The sequence below is a fragment of the Giraffa tippelskirchi genome, chromosome 2 (genome assembly GCF_054371585.1).
Source record: "Giraffa tippelskirchi isolate mGirTip1 chromosome 2, T2T-mGirTip1v1.2.pri, whole genome shotgun sequence".
Lineage (NCBI taxonomy): Eukaryota > Metazoa > Chordata > Mammalia > Artiodactyla > Giraffidae > Giraffa > Giraffa tippelskirchi.
In genome coordinates, this window is record NC_137276.1 from 67,591,132 (window position 1) to 67,611,526 (window position 20,395).

The 20,395-nt window shown below is 37.3% G+C and overlaps 2 protein-coding genes and 1 long non-coding RNA gene across 22 annotated transcripts in view; 1 reads left to right on the forward strand and 2 right to left on the reverse strand.

The window, feature by feature from the left end:
- CCAR1 (cell division cycle and apoptosis regulator 1) overlaps positions 1-7,768 on the reverse strand; it is a 44,220-nt gene extending 36,452 nt beyond the window's left edge. For 5 of the 19 annotated variants that reach the window (XM_081568814.1, XM_081568806.1, XM_081568801.1 and 2 more), the window contains exons 1-2: positions 7,011-7,179; positions 5,809-5,932 (exon numbers count right to left, since the gene is read on the reverse strand). In XM_081568814.1, the coding sequence (XP_081424940.1) occupies positions 5,809-5,881 (73 nt within the window). In that variant the 5' untranslated portion in view covers positions 5,882-5,932; positions 7,011-7,179. Of the gene's footprint in view, positions 1-5,808; positions 5,933-6,148; positions 7,180-7,269; positions 7,415-7,648 lie in introns of those variants that run through there. The other 14 variants (XM_081568815.1, XM_081568807.1, XM_081568802.1 and 11 more) reach the window with 8 other exon arrangements.
- Positions 3,579-7,179, forward strand: LOC145537895 (uncharacterized). The gene is made up of 2 exons (XR_014076474.1): positions 3,579-4,067; positions 4,186-7,179. It is a non-coding gene; the product is annotated as an uncharacterized LOC145537895 (long non-coding RNA).
- A 6,474-nt stretch (positions 7,769-14,242) lies between the features above and the next one.
- The window catches only part of TET1 (tet methylcytosine dioxygenase 1), a 129,682-nt gene continuing 123,529 nt past the window's right edge, over positions 14,243-20,395 (reverse strand). For both annotated transcript variants that reach the window (XM_081568768.1, XM_081568777.1), the window contains one exon: positions 14,243-19,326. In XM_081568768.1, the coding sequence (XP_081424894.1) occupies positions 18,314-19,326 (1,013 nt within the window). In that variant the 3' untranslated portion in view covers positions 14,243-18,313. The remainder of the gene's footprint in view (positions 19,327-20,395) is intronic.

Sequence of the window (20,395 nt, forward strand, 5' to 3'; positions counted from 1 at the left end):
TAAAACAAATAGTTCAAGGGAAGTCACTAATGCATAAACATGAGTTGCCCACTCAATTTAGGATAGAAAGATGGAGTACTCACTGGTGTGTAGTTTACAGTATGTTAGTAAAAACATTCACTGGATGAGAGCACAAGTCATACTCAGAGACTAAGGAAAAAATACATACTAATGAGTGTAAGATTATACGTTCATTTTTTTTTTACTCTTAAAATAATGTTTTAGAGACAATTTCTTATTACACAGCATTAGCCATGTTTAAAAAGGGCTAGCCCACACCAGCAGCAATCTTCCCTTTTTTTTCAGGGGGTGGGGGAAAGGCATGCTGGCTTGTAGAATCTTAGTTCCTCAGTTAGGTATCACACCGGAGAGCCGGGAAGTGAAATCACTGAGTTCTAACCATTGGACAGCCAGGGAATTCCTCCAATCTTTGATTTCTACCAAATGAGTTGGATATATTCAACTCTATCGAGATAACTAATGTAAGTATACATAGCACATCAGCCATTATTTGTTTGAAAAAGACCATGAATCTTACAATTTAACAATATGAGCTCCTAACTCAAGAGATGGGGATTTTAAGACAACCATTGGGCCAGATAAAAAGGAAGAAAAAATGAGGTCATATTTATGACAGCATCCTAAGTGTTTATTAACAGATGAATGGATAAAGATGTGTGGTACATATATATACACAATAGAATATTACTTAGCCATTAAAAATTTTTTTTTGCCATTTCAGCAATATGGATGGACTTGAAAGGTATTATGCTAAGTGAAAAAAAGGCAGAAGAAAAAATACTGTATATCACATATATGTGGAATCTAAAAAATAAAACAAACTAGTGAATGTAACAAAAAAGCAGATTCACAGAAACAGAGAACTAGTATTTAGTTCTGAGAGAGAGGGAGGGGCAAGACAGGGTAGGGGAGTGGGAGATACAAACTACTGGGTGTAAGATAAGCTAACACACTACAGCACAAGAAATAAAGTCAGTATTTTGGAGTAACTTTAAACGGAGTGTGATCTTAATAAAATTTGTATAGGGGGGACTTCCTGGGGGTCCAGTGGTTAAGACTCATGATTCCAATGCATGGGTTCAATCCCAGGTTGGGGAACTAAGATCCCACAAGCTGTGTGGCACAGCATAAATAGTTTGTATAAAAAAAATGTGTTTAAATGAAGTCACATTTAAAACAACTATATTAGCTTCACTTGTTAGAGCATCACATAATCACTATGACTTTAACTCCTGAACTATTTCATTTTTTTGTCTATAGCCAAAATGTCATCACCGTAAAAATGGTCAAACAAATGGGTGAGAAAATATGTCCTGGAATTGGCTAAATCCACCCAAACATCTTAACACTGTTGCAATTACATACATATACACATGCAAATATTTTGAGTCAAATATACTGAAGATACTCCTGTATCACTATAATTTATCTAAGGGATATTTAAAGATTCAGTCAGTGATTTGCCAGCTATAACTCTCAATGTCCCTTTACACAACAGAAATTGTTAAACTTTCAAACCTAAAAGCTCTGGTCCCAGTTATAACTGTCACTGAATATGTAACACAGCACTTCAGCTAGAAAAATAGGGTAAATTTTAAAGACAAGGGTAAATATTAAAAAACCAAGTATTGCACTATAGGAAATATACAAACGAGGCTGGAAATACAAACCCTAGATACCATCTCAAGTAGTTTGAACTGTATTCTAAAGTTCTTGAGGATGAATAAAAGAACAGATTTATGGAAGAAGCAATGAACCACAATTCTGAGGTCCTAACAGACTCTTCTGTGACTTTCTCTTGATAAACTTCATCACTTTTCTGCACCTCAAATTCTTCATTTGTTAGAGAAAGAAGCTGAGACAGAATCTAGTTCAGGGCCCATTCAGCTTTGGAAAATTCTGTAATTTAGAAAGAAATCACGCTTTAGGAATAATTATCACATCTGACAGACACATTGGAGGTAGGGGGGAAATGGTAAGTAGCATATCTAGTAAAAGAGGAAAGCAAATTAAAGCAGTTAGAACTTAATGAAGAATAATAAATATGAAGTATGACCAAATGACAGATGGGGAAAAGAGCATCCTGACTTAAGTGACTGCTAACTGCTAAGTTGCTTCAGTCGTGTCCGACTCTGTGCGACCCCATAGACGGCAGCCCACCAGGCTCCACCGTCCCTGGGATTCTCCAGGCAAGAATACTGGAGTGGGTTGCCATTTCCTTCTCCAGTGCATGAAAGGGAAAAGTGAAAGTGAAGTCGCTCAGACGTATCCGACTCTTAGCGACCCCATGGACTGTAGCCTACCAGGCTCCTCCGTCCGTGGGATTTTCCAGGCAAGAGTACTGGAGTGGGGTGCCATTGCCTTCTCCGACTTAAGTGAATGTTATGGTAAATCATGTCTTAGTCACTCAGTCGTATCTGACTCTTTGAGACCCTATGGACAGGGGCCCTCCAGACTCTTCCATTCATGAGATTCTACAGGTAAGAACACTGGAGTGGATAGCCATTTCCTTCTTCAGAGGATCTTCCCAACCCAGGGATCAAACCTGCATCTCTTATGTCTCCTATATTGGCAGGCAGGTTCTTTACCACTAGTGCCACCTGGGAACCCCACATTACAGATTAGGGTATAAAGTTTGGGGAAGGGTATGAAAGAGCCTGAAAGTTAGGAGACTTTGGCATAGCTTATGTAAGCAACAGAAAGCTGTTATGGATGCAGTCATCCAAATGTGAAGTACAGAGGGCCTAAATGTAAAAGAGAGGAATACATTTGAGGCATTTTCAAAGGAGAAGAAAGTCAAAGTTTGATACATGTTTGAACATGGGGAATAAAGGAAAAGAAAATTAAAGATGACAAACTCGAAATTATTAACTCCTTAACTTAACAGACTTAATTGAACTCCTTAACTGAACAGCTTCCCAGGTGGCTCAGATGGTAAAGAATCTGCCTGCAATGCAGGAGACCAGGGTTCAATTCCAGAGTTAGGAAGATCCACGGGAGAAGGGAATGGCAATCCACTCCAGTATTCTTGCCTAGGAAATCTCATGGACAGAGGAGTGGGCTACAGTCCATGGGGTTGCAAACAGTCATACACGATTGAGCGAATAGGACAGACACAATTGAAAAACAGCATTAAAATTAATCAGAAGTAATTCAAATACTGATCTTTGACTTTATGACAGATTTCAGCAATTAAGTGGTAGTGTACATACTTTTACTGAAGTTTTTAATCTTACATATGTCATCTGTGTGAATGCACTGAAATGTTCAAATCACTGTTAGCTGATTCCAGAGTTAAGTACAAATGCAAGACAATCTTGCTAGAAAATGGAATGGCAAAGCCATTAACTGAACATAACCTTAAGTCATATACTAAAAGGAAATAGCAGTAATTTTTTATATTGCTTTCAGGAGAAAATGAGTCAGATACACAGGCACAAAGATCAAAATATTTTCATTTGAACTGAATTTTCAGTTAACCTTTTTCTGTTGTGTGACCACCATTTGATTGACATTGACCTCTGATACTAATGTATCTGGCATATTTCAATGCATGCATTTTTTTTTTTTCCACTAGAATAAAACAGGCACCTACACTACTATCCTGATTAAGTTCTTCTGATGCCCTCTGCTGAAATTCTTTTATCAAACTGCATTTGAAGCTTACAGGAGAAAATGTAAAGCCTTATATATATATACACTAGGCTGAAATTCTCCATTGAAATGAGGTGTAAATAAAACAAACTATAATTGTCTTATAGTTGAAAAAAATTCACCTTTGACAGAAATTAGCTTGGCTCTGAGAATCAATTCTAATAAGATAATGATTAGTCACAAAGGCTTGAAAATGAAGGCTAGAAAATATCAAGCTTTCAGGAAACAGCTCAAAATATGAAAGTGAAAGTCACTCAGTCATGTACGACTCTTTGCAACCTCATGGACTGTCCATGGAATTCTCCACACCAGAATACTGGAGTAGGTAGCTTTTCCCTTCTCCAGGGGATCTTCCCAACCCAGAGATAGAACCCAGGTCTCCTGCATTGCAGGTGGATTCTTTACAACTGAGCCACAAGGGAAGGCCAAGAACACTGGAGTAGGTAGCCTATCCCCTCTCCAGGGGATCTTCCCAACCCAGGAGTTGAACCGGGGTCTCCCACATTGCAGGCAGATTCTTTACCAACTATAGAACATAAAAATTTCAATAGTTTGATAAAAACACTCACTAGAGAACCTACTCCAGGATTTTTGTAGGAAAACTAAGCATAGATGCTAACAAAATACTTGCCTAGTTACTGAAGTCATGATGCATCAATAAAATATCAGACTTTGAAAAACTATGATTAATGACAGGTTCCAGAAAAATCCGTAATTTCTTACAAATCCCATTATTTACATTTGGAATCTCTATTGTCAACATGGAAAAAGAGGTCTGTATTTACTACTGACATTGACAAGTTTTAAAACCTTTATAGTGTCTCCGTTGCTCAGTTTCAAAACAAAAACAAAAGCACAGTGCCTATTTAAGTAATTACAATATAGATGTTAAGATCTATAGACAATAGAATTTCACCGTAACAGCTATTCTATTGGAACAATACAGATAAGAAATTAAAGCAAATTGTACACAGAAAATCAGGTAAACATGTTCTTTACCAAAACACCAGTACACATCACTTGTTTCTGGACACACAGTATTTGCTAATAATTCCTGTTTTATCAAAATTAAGTCATTATCAGGTTCCCCACTATTTAACACAGAGAAGAAATACTTGAATACGAATTATAACTATTATTTCATATTATATTCAGTTGCTCATTTAATCTCAAATCAATCAACTGTTGCTCATTTAATACCTCAAATCAAAAGTAACTAAAATAAAACCCCTAATGTATTCATTTCCTTAAAGAGAAAGGTCACCTAAATAACAAGATAATCATGTCTGTCAAATTTACAACATCAGAGTTAAAGATCAGTGTCTCTGCAACTGACCTCAAATAACAAAAATTTAAGTAAAAAGCAGCAAAAAACTAGTATCAAGTATATCACAAATAAAATATATTCAAATTAACAGAATAAGCTGCAACTTTTCTGGGTACTCAGAGAAACTCAGAATGTCATTTTCTAAACTCCCTGGTAAACTTGTTTTAAGATTCAAACTGTAAGTCAAGAAATGGCAAAAAAAAAAAAGTCTTCCCAAAGGCAATAGGAAGAAATGCTGAAAAAAACACTTTTAATGACATATTTTGTTACTTTAGTTTGAAAATGACACTTTGCAGGCTTTATTTTGAATACGTAAATATTTGCTCCTTTCCTTTACATCTATTTACTTTTTTCCTTTGCTTCATAAATTCTTTAAGTTGGTTTTTCCACTTTAAATTCAAATACCTGAAAACCAGTCTTATAATTTTTCATAAAGTATGAATACACTTAATTTTAAATATAACTTATGAATACTGACACCTTAACATGCCAAATGAGGTAAACTAGGATGAATGAGTGGCTGCTAACCTCTAACCTAACTAAACCAATTTAACGCTTAAAAGACTACATATAACTGTCCAAACTCCTGTGTAAAGCAGGTATTTCGCTAGCTGGTCCATGAATTTTTAAAAGAAGCTTCACAGATAATCTTAAAAGATACATCATTTGCAAAGTTATATTCACAATATTATGCATAGGCTAATTTGCAAATTTATATTAACAATATTATGCATAGATTAATGCACACAGTTAAAACATATCCCCAACCGGGCATCTATAGCACATGTGTTCAGAGGAAGCCTGACCTGGCTGAGATACCGCAGTGGCTGTAAACTGAGTAGCCCATGGCGGATTCTTCTGTCCTCCAAACTGAGCCATGACAAAAGGAGAAGAGGGGACCTTCGCTTGTTTGTCTTCTACAGCAGCGATCTATTAAGAAAGGATTCACAGTTGAAAGTTTAACCAAACTACAACCATCACAAAAGTCTTATTTTAAAGAAATGTTTCATTTGTCAAGGACATCTTCGTAGATCAACTATAAATAACAAGGCGCACGTGAATGTCCGATATGCAGCAAAAACATTTTACATCAAACAGTTCACAAAAGTAGCCAATTTCAATACATGACATTAGAGGTCGACTTACAAGAAACGCACTTCCTTCATCGACTACCAACTGTCACATTTAAACAGAAGACCATCTGCCGTTTTCTACCCAATTCTTAACAATAAAAAATACACAGCTTTACATTCAACAGAAAAATAGCCTGCTTGTTTCTTTTGGCAATGGGCTGGGGGCTGAAAGTGGAAAAACCAATAACGGAAAGTGGGACGAGACATCGAAGAAAGGTATTCAAGAATATCGTTTAAATAACGAACATCTCCTTACTTTCCAGACTAGGAAAGAAACTGGGGGCTCCTTTTCTCTCCCCTTCCTCCAGAGGAAAGACAGTTGAAACAACGGATGCCCCTTAAAGAACCATCGCGAAGACCCCTCCCCCCAAAATCCAGCCAGAAGAGGCGAAGATCTCAGCCCGCGCACTCCCTTCCCCCCACACCTCGGAGGAGCCAAGGCTCTGCCATCCATCTTCCTCCAGCCCCAGCTCCTCGCGGGCCGCAGACCAGGGGAGGGAGAATCCTCCGTCCCGGAGACTAGGCGAAATGCAAAGAAGGGGATACCGAGAGCTCCGGTACCCTTAAGCCCCCAGCGGTGCGGAGAGGCCTCCATTCCCCAAAACCCGGGCCACCGTGCAAGGCTCTGACGTCCCCGACCCGAAGCCAGGAGGCTAAAGCCTCAGCGGCTGGAGAGCGAGGGACGGCGGCCCGCAGCCTCTTCGAGCCTGCCAAGCAGAGGCTGAGGCCGAGGGTTGCCGGGGGCACCGGAGGGGCCGCCGAAAAAAAAAAAAAAACAAAACAGGCGGTGGGGGAGGGGCCGGCCGCGACGGGCCTGCTCCGACCCGCACAAAAGGGACTGTATCCCTCCCGTCCCAGTCCCACGAGAGCCCCACCGTCGCCGGCCTACGGACGTCGTGCTACCAAAACGGCCGCTCCCGGCGCTTCGGCGGATCCGATAAGACGTTAGGAACCCCGGCTCGGCCGCCCGCCGCTCCAACCGCGAGGACCAAACCTTCACCTGAATCCAGTCCCAGTTAACACCGAAGCCATTTCAAACCCATCAAGCTTAAGCGCATGCGTCAACCTCCCCCTCTTCCTCCGCGCCTCTGCCCCCTCCCCAATCTCTCCGAGGAACGGCGCTTAAGGGTTTACGTTCTACGTGCGCGCTCCCGAGGTAGCCGTCAATGCGCTCACCCCTTTCACTACGCAGCTGGAATCGAAGCTTGCCAAAGACGGGTTACCTTGCCCCTTGTATAACAATGAGCCAACTGTCTGTATCTCTGCGCAAGCTCAAAGAAAAAGGCTTCGCTGAGTGTGGGAAGGAAAGAATCGGGAGTCATGTGATCCGTGAGCCCGCCGCCATTTTGGGGGGGTTGCCCCCTTTTTTTTTTGTAGTTCAGGTACGTGGGAGAATGACTATATCCAGTGACATCTTCCTAACTTTTTGAAAAAATTGAGATGAAATTCATTTAACATATAATTCCATCGTTTAAGTATTTTATTGTACAATTCAGAGGCTTTTAGCACTTACATAAAGCTCTGCAACCACCATGCCTCCAACCCTTGAAAGGAACTTCTACCCGTTACGCAGTCCCTCCTTAATCCCTGCGCCCTCCAGCTCCAGGCAACTACCAATCAGCTTTCTTTCTATGGATTAGCCTCTCCTAGACATTTCCTGTTAATAGAATCATACTGGGACTTGCCTGGTGGTTCAGTGGCTGACATTCCGAGATATCCATGCTGGGGTCCCGGGGTTCGATCCCAGGTGAGAGAAATAGAGCTTACACGCCAGAAGTAAGACCCAGCACAACCAAATATTTAAAAAAAAAAAAAAATTATACAACATACAGGCTTTTTGTGTGATTACTGTGTGGTGTCCAAGGTTCCTCTTGTACTTCATTTTATAGCTAAAACGATTACTTGAATAATACCATATTTTGTTTATCTATTTGTCAGTTGATCTTTGGGGCTGCCTCCACTTTGGGTCTACTATGAATAATGCTGCTGTGAACATTCATATACGAGTGTTTGTTTAAACTCCTGTTTTCAATTCTCTTAGATTATACCTAGTACTGCGATTCTGGGTTATCTGGTAAATTCTATGCTTAGCTTGTTGAGGAATTGCGAACTTGTTTTCACAATGACTACACGAGTTTACATTCCCACAGTTAACATTAAGTATCCATTCTATGAATATGAAATATCTTTCCAATTATTTAGGTCTTCTTTCAGCATCTATTACAGATATCACAATTCAGTTTCTCACACTTTTTCCCCCTTTTTTAACTGCACTCTGCAGCTTGACGGAGCTTAGTTCCCCAACCAGAGATAACCAGCGGTGGAGGCATAAGAGTACTAACCACTGGACAACCAGGAAATTCCCTTGCATCTCCTTGAGTAAATATAAAGTTATTCACCAACTATTTCATTGTTCTTCACACTATTGTAAATGACGAAATAAGGAGTGTGGTTTCATACTAAGCACAGAGGGAAGTCACTGGGATGTTTTAGGCTGAGGAACCTCATGACCCAAGATCTGTGTTTTGTTGTTTGTTTTCTGTTTTCTGGCCGCGCTGTGCAGCTTATGGGATCTGTTCCCCCACCAGGAATCAAACCCATGAACCCTGATGTGGAAGTATGGAACCCTAAAACTGGACCGTCAATGAGTTACCCACAAGATCTGTTATTAAAAGATAACTGTTTTAAAGGATTATTCAGGTTGTTGTCTAAAAGAGCATCAATAAAGATAAAGTAGGGCATTCTCTGGCAGTCCAGTGGTTAGGAGTTAGTGCTTTCACCGCCCAGGTTTCAATCCCTGGTCACTGGTCAGGGAACTAAGATGAAAGATCCAGAAACCGTTTCACTAAAGGAATAGTGAAGGAAGTGTCTATGTGGCCTACAGAAGACTCAAAAAACCTGGCAGTTGTCTTGTAGGGTACCTGTCGAGTTAGGATATTAGTTGAGCTATTTATTCTCCCATGCCCTAGAGTGTTGCTCAGGTCTGTTTGTACGTTCAGCATCGCTAATGTCTCCCTTTTAACCAGTCAAGAAGGAGGTAAAAAAAGTAGTCTCTAGCTGCCCAGCTAAACCTGGAGAGGAGGTGGGGAAGGGGCGGTGGGGCCAGTGGAGTAGTTTCTATCACTAGAAGGAAGACTACTGGTATGCTACAGAGAGATAGGTTTCAAACTAGATGAATTTAAAGTAACTTATTTTCCTATAACATTTGCTGGAATATCACTAAAAACCTATTTGTTTTGTTTTGTTTTGTCTTGTTTTTTTCATTTCAGATGGTAGAGAAGCTGCCTGCAATGAGGGGGACCCAGGTTCCTTCCCTGGGTCAGGAAGATCGCCTGGAAAAGAAAATGGCTACCTACGCCAGTATTCTTGCTTGGAGAATTCCATGGATAGAGGAGCGGCAGGCTACAGTCCATGGGTTGCAGAGAGTCAGACATGACTGAGCTACTAACTTTTAATGATGTCAAATTTAAAATAATGTTAGCATTCTGTGTTCAGGATTAAGTTTTATTAAAATAATGATAAATCCAAGGGAGGGCATGAGTCAATACAGAACAAAATTGATTAACAGCTTTGCTAATTACTAGGGGTGTGAGCTTAACCACTTTAAGTTCCTGCATTGATCTGTAAAGTGGGGTTGGTAAGAGCCCTTACGTAATAGCATCACTGTGGGATTAAATAGTTTAAAACGCAAGGGTTCTGCTACAGCCATCTTGATTTGGTTTTGAACCCAATGCATATATTTGGTCATCTCCAAATAAACTTTATAATCCTTTGTAGTTAAAAATGTGTGAATTTTATTGGATATTAAATGTAAAAAATATGATTTTGAAGAGGAAAGAAAAATTAGACCACCAGGTGCAAAATAGAAGTATAAAATTTATTTAAAACCACCCACAAAGTTCTGTGTAATCAGGAATGATACAATTTGCAATAGTTTTTTTTTTTTTAAAAACTCATGACAAAGATTTAAAATATAATTTCAATTACAGTATTCATTTAGCCTTATTCAGTTAGAACAACTAAAAAAGAAACTTTATGCTCTAAATAAATGAGACACACAGGAAAATATAATAGACAATTTTCACAACTATTTTTACATGTATTTTTCAAAACTAGTACATTTCAAAGCATTTTGCTACATAAACATGAAATCATGTACAACTGCTGTGCACCAAAATTTAGCTTAATTAGGTCTTTCAAGTAACATGCAATTCCAACTCACAAGTCTTCAAGTACTGCTAGTAAGTGTTCCCTTGTTTGCAGAGCCACTACCTATTGATCCTGAATTGAAATCATCATAATTAAGATTCTTTCCCTTCTACATGTTGAAGTGCTTTTATAAAAACTGTTACCCCCATGTGTTAAGAACCAAAAATGGATATTTGTGGGGTTTTGAAATCTTTACTAACCTATTTCATTGTATGGGATATTTAATACAGTAGGACGGCAATAGGTAAAATCTTCCAAAGAAAAAAATCAAAGATACAAAATAAATAGTAAATACACCCCAAAGAGAGGAAAAAGTCAGCTGGAGACATAAATATTATTTTGTAAAATTGATAATTCTCTATTGGGAATTTAGTACTACTCTACTTCACCATGGTGAAGAATCTGAATATTTTGTTCCCACTAATGATAAGCATAATTGGTCTCCTTCAAACAGATATTGATACACCTGTGAATCTATTTGGTAGGTCACCGCATAGCATAAAAGAAAATGAAGAAACAGGTAATCAATACTTTTCTTTCTGCTGAGCAGATTTTTGAGCTTCTCTTTAGGGAACACTTCATGATTTCTTAGTAACCAAAAAATGACTATCCACCCAGACTTCACAATACAAAAGCTGCCCTTTGTTTTTACTACAAAATCATTCTGGAAAAATATTTCTCTTAAAGCACCTATCACAATGTTAGCTCATAAAAGTTAAAAAAAAAAAAGACCGTATATCTGTTTTTTTTTAAAGAGCTCTTTTTGTAAAGTCTTATGTCATCAGGCATTTATTTTGCAATATCACAGAGAAGCATTAGGGTAGGCAGTTATTGAACTGAATCACCAAAAATGTTATTTGACTATTTTTAGAGAAGTCTGGACTATGATTTTGTTAGTAGCCCATAATATACTGATGAAGTAGCCCAACTTTCCTCTTTATAAAGAGCTTACTAAAAACTAATACATCTTATTATTTTTCTTAACTCTCTGAACAAAGGTATATTTAACCTTTGACACAGATTTTACACGGCTGGAAAAGTGGAACAAAAACAAATTCAAATAAATGGGAGACAGAGCTATCTCTTAGAGATGTCAAAAATTTTACATGTTTACCATGAGTGCCTGGGAACTAAAATAATCAGTTTACCCAGCACATTCCCTTCAAGCATTTCAAATTACAAAACCATTAAATTTTGATTATGAGTTGTTGACCTTGTTTCCCTTTGTTTCAGTAGTATGGGGACATTCTTTAAACAAAAACAACAAAAAATTTTTTACAGGGGTAAAAATAAAGCTTCATTAATCTAAGCCCTAATACAGAAAGAAGTCCTATGAATCTGACCAGACCTTCCAATATATGCATAAGAAAATAGCTGGCTAAAATAAATAGTGGAAACAAAATACTTCAGAAACATATTTTCTGTACAATAAGTAGACTGTATTATTCTTAGATTAGATACGACAAAACATCCACGCAGTAACACTCTCTAAGTCATAGTTTATGGCAAAGAAATCTGTTCAGCAGTCTGCAATTATTACCTTAGTCTCAAATGAGTTGACTTGCTTTGTGATTTGGAGAAAGTCATTTGCTTTTCTTGCCAATCTGCAGCTTTATCACCAATAAGAAGGGAACATTGTTCTCTGTCCAACCATCAGCATTATGGAGAAAAAAGTGGCAGATAGGAAAGAGTTTGGTAGCCTAAAACATTATAAAGTACAAGTATTATAATTCTTATTTCCATATTTTCTTTCAAAGGGGTTCCTCCTTTTGAGTTGCAATTTTTTGGAAAGAAACTGATATGGAGTGAGGAGTAGAAACATTATAATGTGGTTTTGAGCTGGTAGGTGAACCCACAGGCTGCTTATAGGAACACAATTCTTACTTTCTTCCCCTTAACTTCCTCCACCTGTGCTCAGAAGAAAGCACTTCTGATGACTGAATTAAGAACTCTTCAGATTACTTTCAGTCCATTTAAAAAAAACTTTTCTCATTTAGGTTATAAAACAGTTCCTATTATTGCCAACAACCAAATTTCAAAGGAATAAATCTACCTTAGAAAAGAGAAACCATCCACAAAATTGAGCTGGGAAATAAGGAAGAAAACAGGCAAAAAAAAGAAAATACTATCTAGTCTATAGATCACACCCAATAATTCAAAGTCACTGGTCAGAAAATTGATAATTAGTATGATGTGTTATACAGAAATAGCAAAGCTGGAGTGCTAGAATATATAACTTCTCATAAAACTTTTTGTAAAACATTCAAACACTAACAAATGAATTGAGGGTCAAACATCACTGGGATAGGTAAGAGCACTTGATGCTAACCTGGGGTTCCTAAAAACTGAATTTGCCTCTAACCAAAAGGGCTGACTAAAAACTTTTAATTCTTTTTGGTATTATCCCAAAAAGGATTGATGAAGTGATTTTAAAAGACAGGAAAAGACAACTGATCAAGTTCACTGCTATTCTTAAAATGAACCATGTATATTTGTGTAAGGGACGTACATGGGGGAATGAAGATAGAACAGAGAGGGTGGAAGCAATAGAGTCTTGAAGAAAATCAGAGGAAAGGATTAAAAACTGTAAAAAGAATGAAAGTACACTTAGTGACAATGTAGCTTCAGTAAAATCAGAAAAATAATACCAGAGCTTCTGGTCAAAGATGTAAGTTTATACCTAGCCAGATGGAGAAGAAACCAAATTACTTTCCAATATTATTTCTCCAAAAATGAAAATGTTTCTGAGAGTTGAGGTTTCTTTTTTGGTATTTTTTTTTCCTGGTGATTGAGAGAATGCCTTTCGTAACAGCTACTAGAACTTTTTTTGTTTTTAGGAAAACTAGGTTTATACTCTTAACCAAGGGTTTCCAAAGTTGCACTCAAACATAAAGGGGTTAAATCCGCTTATATATAACATTTACCTTAGACTGAGATTTATTTTAATTTAAGGGACATCTATGGCTGAGCAAACTAGAATAAAATTTATGACCCAAGGAAGATCATGAACATAAAAGTAGGGTTGGGAAAGGAATACAACCAACAGAGAAAAGATTAATGTTAGACTTTTACAGCTAGAGATATTAAACAGTGCATACTAGCAAAAGAGAAACACAAAGTGAGACCCTCACAGAAAGGAAAACAAGCAGTGACAAATACGCTTGGACTACACATGCCCTTTGAAGCGAACAATGGTATTTAATTCGATAGTGAGAAGAAACAGGCATTGAAGGAAAGTTGTCCAGATACTGGAATGCAGAATATTAGTTTGTCGAGTTCATTGTGGACAAGAAGAGTGATGTACTGCGTTAAAACCAGCTCCACCATCTCCAAAATTAACATAAGAACTCACACTCTTATTTGATACACTAAAGAAAAGCAGATTCCAATGATTCTCAATATATTCCAAGAAAATACACAGATTCCACTTCTGATAAAGAACATACTGATTCTTTCCAAACTGTATTTCAGAGCCATGGATGGTATCTTTTTTTTTCGCTTGCCAAGTTGAGAATTATGTTTTATTCAGCGAAATTTCTAAGGACTTCAAGCCCAGGAGGCAGCTTCTCAGATAGTTCTGAGGGACAGCTCCTGGCATCATTTTGTAAACTATTAGAAAAAAGCTCAACATGGAGCCTAATTTGGTTTAAATAAAGCCAGACTTCTTCAGAAATCACATTATTCTAACACACATAGACAGTCCCATCACAATAACTAGTCTAGGACTCAGTTGTGAGGCCAACTATGCAAGAATGTGAATAGACTGTACAACTATGGCTAGGGAATATATACAGTGGAAATATACTTTCCCCAATTGTTCCAACCATTCAGTCTTTTATAACTCCCTTTATATGCCAAACACTTGTTCCAGGGGAAATAAAAACCTGTACTCTATCAGTACTTGATTTTCATTTATTGAAACAGCAAAGAGAACAATTGCCACATTTTGTGAGATGAATTAACAGGACAGCTTCACAGGTAAAAGTCAGCTAGATTTCCCACAAAAGGCCCACAAAACTCTACAGGCAGGGAAATCTTGATTTAATTTCACTTCTTACCCTGAATTGCTCAGAAAAAGAACCCAAAAGCCATTTTATTTTGACTTGTACCAAAAATAAGATTACTTTACAGTGATAAATCCCCTGTGGATGAGCAGATCAAGTTTTCCTACAGTCCTCCTAACCAAAAAGTGGCCTTCATTTGACTGTTTAAATTTTATTTCCATATGTAACTGAACACCGACACTGACATCTGTCTGGGCTCCAGTGACTGGACTGTATGACTTCTAAGGTATCTTCCAGGGCTGGGAGAGGCCACTATATTACCTTATTTCACAATTCTCATCATAAATTTCTACAAAAGATCAAAATTCCCAGTTGTAGTAAATCTAGACAAAAAGGATTTCCATGCATCAGGAAGTTGTGAAATAGAAGGTAGCTATATATTAAAGGTCACATACAGCTACTGATTCACTGGGCACATTCAAAGGAAATGCTGTGCCCATTATTGGTGGAAGTTGTCATGCAATGTCAAAAGTTCGTACGAGATAAAAGATATAATTTGTTTTAAGAATACTAAACTTAAATAGATTGGGGTTATTTTCATACATGCTGTCATGAAATAAATGATAATCCGTAGGAATCCACTGAAGTAGTAACATTAGAAAGTAGGTTACTTCATATGAATTCGGTACCTCATTTACACAGGGGTATGCATTCAATTAACTATGTATTGGGGTTATGTCTTAAGTAAATTGCTTATGAATCTCATCTAGTTGAAATTCTATATTTAACAAATGAAATTATTTCATCCACATGCAGATTGCATAATAAGGATGTGGAAGGATATTTAAGATGCAAACATTTTGCAAAACTTTACCTATAGCTATACATTTTCAGCTAGCCTCAATTTTCAATAAGAATATGTTTCAATCAGGTTTATGATATGATGTATTTGGTACTTTGTGGATGAATTGGAAAGATGAAGATGAGGCTGACAGGCACAAGAGAAAACTGTTTTCATCAATGGCCTGAGAGCCATTAAAGAGACACTGAAGGGCAACATGACATTTTGTAGGATTCTACAAGTAGGAGTTATTCTCTCATTATAATTGGTAACTTTTTAACTATGATGAACAGGTTGGGCTAACTTAAGGGCCAAGTATAAATAAATTCAATTATCATACCATGAACAAAGGCAGAAGATTAAACATAAGGCTATAAAAGAGGTAAAACAAAAAGTTTTACAGTAAAACATAACAAGTGTAGAAATAATGTTAGATGACCAGTTTTCTGAGTGAAAATGTCATTTCAAACAAATTTATTTCCTTGCTTCATGATAAAGAGCATTCTAAAAACAGTAGAGACAGCATACAATCACAATGCTGCAGGACATATAATAAGCATGAGCTTTGAAAAAAAAAATCACAGGGCACACAATGGGATGGTACACTGTGAAACTTGGGAAATAACGAGTTCAACAAGGTAGGAATCATATATGGTTCCCACCAAGCGGTTATCGGTTGAGGCAAGCCATTCATGGTCCTATTTACATTAAGAGAATGGAAATATTTTAGTTGAGATAGGATATTTTCATGTATTCGTTTTGGTAAATTGCAACTAACTTCACAGATCTGAATGTTCCTCTAAGTCGACAATGGTGTTTCAAGTTCAGATTGTTAAGGAATTTATTCAAACTTAGTGACAAACTGATTTGAATAGCTGCAGATGTATTACAGCGGGTTGTTTTGAAGGAAATTTGCTGTTTTGGAAAAAACAGTACCTTTTGGGATTTTAATTCTTCAAGTATACTATGTTAGAGTGGTGACTTAAAGAAAAACAAAAGCTAATACTTAAATTTGGCAGACATTCAATGAGAACTGAATAGAGAATGGATAGATGGATGGATGGATAAAGGTTCTTATAACTTTATCCATTTAATCTGTTGAGGAAATAATTTCTAGTGGGAGCTAAGGCCTAAAGTCTAAAACAAAATATCACATGGGTGTATTCCTGATAGTCTAATACTAGTAATATCTTATTGAAGCAGCGGAAACAATAAAAAATCACTTATTTATATACTCATATGTATAAGAAACCTTAGGCTCACAAAAATATACATGTTTTAAAACAGAAATCTAAGGCACACAAAATACTAAAACAAGTCAATGATTTACTCTATTTTACATATTCAAGAAGCAGAAATCTACTTGACAAGATGATGGTCTATCAACAGACATTTTGTTATTTACAATCCCTTCATATTCCTTTAGTCAAAATTAGTCAAAAGCTTGAAACTGATACTTTGCACCACATATTATTTTAATATAAGTTACAATGAGTTTTCCTTTAGAGAGCTTGTTGGAACTGTTTGCTTTTGCACCAGAAATGTGAGTGTTAGCGGTTGTGAGCTTCCTATGGCATTTCCAAGGGAGAAGCACCAGTAGGTTTTCCATACTCCCAAGGAATCTGACACTTTGAATGTTATAGCACCTCTGCATTTTAACAGAATCAAGTATTTCATTGAAATTTCTTCTTGTTCTAAACATTTTGATTGGGAAGTCACTTTTGCTTTGCTATAAATTGTGTCAATAAAGCAATGGGAAAAATAATGGGAGGGCTAAAATAACTGGAATGCCTATCCTCCTGTTACCTAGAAAAAGATGAGTTAACATTTCCCCAAAACAATATAATTAGATAAACTACTTTGGATTAGCTGTTAATGGACAAACCATGTTTAGAATACCATCCCTACTGTTTATTTAGAGTGTATGTGTGTGTGAGAGGGGCGGTGTGTGATGATGACAGGAAATTTACTATCAAAAAAATTTCTACAGGAATTTTATTTGTCTTCTGAGCCAGAATGACTTTCAGAATGAATAAGGGGTGGATAAGGTTCTTGCCACTTAATTTTTTAATTTTATCACCATGAAACTTTAGAAGCATTTGACTCTTTAGAATCATCTTATATCTCATCTCCTTTTGGAAACATCTTTTATGGATTATATTGCAAAAGCTGGGGTGAAAGTAAATCAGGGCCATTGTTGCTCAATCAGAAGAGACCACTCTTATTTAGTTCCAAAGAAAAGTTAATCAATATTGGTGATATGCTTCCTAATTTCAATTTTACAGAGAATTAACAATTTTTGCATGATTTAACTATTTTATATAAGTAGCTAACCTTTGAACGAGAAAGGACACATTTAAAAAACACAAACCATGTACATGATTAGGATACACATTGCAGTTAACAAGATGGAACTCTACACAGCAAGAATAAATGATTTCTCTTGTATGCAAGTATGCACAAACAATAGACAATAGGATTCTTATACTATACTATTTCAAGTTACTTTTAAAAATAGAAAGTGCTTTTAAAATATATATTTACAATTTATGAACAGCCTCCAACCATTACTAACAATAATGAATTATTTTATACAGGAGAAATATTTTAAGAGAGAAAACACTTCATTGGTTTATTTCAAAGGAATATGCCGATTTCCTAGCAATGATTGGAAGATGTTGGAACAATGGCACCATGAAATAATAAATCAGCTTATTTTTGTGTCGATGTGGTTAAGCACCAGGAGCTGTGTAGAGTTAACACTGTGTGTCTTAATTTTACATCATAGCACATGAACCTGTTAAAATCCTCTAAAAATGACTCGTTTCATAGTAAACAATTTAAAGCACCAAACTGAGTGATTCTATCAAGGTTAACACCTAACCAAAACATTTCTTTATGTATTTAAAACTATAAAACTTTAATTTTTGCTTAAAATGTGCACCTTCTACCAATTGTCAAAATATAGTCACAGTTAAGAAATACCCACCCCCATTTTTTTTTTAACCTCAGCCTTCAAATGGGTGAGATGAAGCTATAGTAAACGACAACATGACTTTCTTTTAAGAGCACCTTGAAAAAATACACTGCACTCGCAAAGGCATTAAGAAGGGGAGAAAAGCCTTCAGACCCAATGGTTATAGGGCCCCGCAACATGTGTGAGAGCATAAGGGGACACAGTGACAACATTGTCATGGGTTAATGTTAACGCTTTGTGAGAAGGAATCTGGCTAAATTCATTAACTTCTGTGGACAGTTGAATACCCTCGTTAGCTGCCTGGTCTTTCTGTTCGGAGGCTTTAGTTTTCTTATTCTTAGATTCTTTCGCCTCAAACTTAATCTTGTTTAGTTCGAAACCGTGTTGGGGCTTATTCAGGTTTTTGTGCTGGTAGAAGACAAGAGAGAGGCGCGTCGGGTGATTTCGGTTGGGGTGTTCGACAGGAGTCGTGGCGTGAAGCTCTCGCCGGGCGCACTCGATCAGAACCGAGCCGTGGGAAGGCGCTATGGCCACGCCACCAACATTGGCATCCAGGAAGATGTGCTCACTGTCTGACCAATACTCAACAATGTGGGGCAGTTTCTCCTCAATAGGTGACAAAGGGTCATCTGACAGGGGGTCGTCTGATGGAGGCTCATCTGCTTCAGAAGGCTGCTCATCTTCTTCCACCAGAGAGGAAATAAGCTCATGAGGAGAAGTGATGAATGGAGGCTGCTGGTTTGGCTGATTGGAAGTTAGCTGCTCAGATGGGCCAATGGGAGGCTCAGAATAACCCAGGGAATTTGTCATGGGAGTAGACAAGGTGGGAAGAGGAAGCATTTCACCAGGCTGTGCAATTTCAGAGCATTCCCCAGCAGCTACATTAGCACCACTGTGTCTTGCAGAAGGCATTGTGCAGTGGGGATTGCTACCTCTTTCTGAAAACCCGTACAAAAGTGATGCATCATTCTTAAAAGGAGCTGTTGTGACCAAAGCAGTCTTAGAGGACCAGGAGAAGGCTGGAGCTAAGTTTGCCTCTTTCACTGGGTGAGAAATGGACGGGGTTGGTGAGTAGCTTTTAGTGTTGTCCGAATCTTTGAAGATAAGATGGGGTTCAGTTTCACTTTTTATTTCAGGTTGCGCACTCTCTGTTTTATTCCCTAAAAGGAGAAAAGGACACCAAATGTAAAGATAAACATAAACTAATTTGGTAGTTGTTGTCTTTTAAAGAGAAGTACAAAGATGAATAGAACAAAACCAGATGATGGCAATGATGGCCAGTTTTGTTCCATTTACTTTAAGCCTGACATATGCACATATTAAAAATTGTAGGTGGTTTGGGTATGCTTTTTCATTCAATACATTTTTACTTAGAATTTATGACTTTGGAAATAATCATCTAAAAAGTTCACAAATTTAGTAGGATGTCCATTGTCTAAAGTGGTACGATACTAGAAATGACCCTAATTGGCTACGAAGTAAATATTAAAACCATACATCAGATAATAATATGGGGACAGCAGCATTTCACTACCCAAAGAACTGTTTAGATACATTTGAGATATTGCATGATCAAATTTTTGAAAAAGTTAAAGTAAGTAACAATTGATAAAGATTTCTGGATAGCAAAAGCATCATAACTGGCAAAGTTTATTATTAGGCAAGGGAAGTAACATAAATAAGCTATTTTTAACCTCAAAACAAGTATATTTAAGCTGCATTTCTTTCTCACGAAGTAGGTAGCAATATATTATTATTATGATATTGGCCAAAATATGTGCCATCCACTCTGACATATCCATGCAAATTTCACATCAAATGGAAACATTTTTCTTGAGGACATTCTCTCTTTCAGAAGTTCTAGCAAAATGCTTGAAAGGTGGGGCTTCCCTGGTGGCTCAGTGGTAAAGAACCTGCCTGTTCCAATCCATGGGTCAGGAAGATCCCCTGGAGAAAGAAATGGAAACCCACTCCAGTATTCTGGCCTGGGAAATCCCATGGACAGAGGAGCCTGGTGGGCTATAGTTCATGGGGTCGCAAAAGGAAAAAAAAATGTTTGAAAGGCAAAAGCAGTAGATCTTAAGAATCAAAAAATAGCAAAAGTAAAATGGTTTTGTTTTAAAACAATAAAAAAAGAAGAAGAAAAAGCTCTCATGGATAGTATTACAAAAGAACAAGAAGTTATAGGGCAAATATTGTGCATCTGGCTACTAATAGAGTATGTATTTT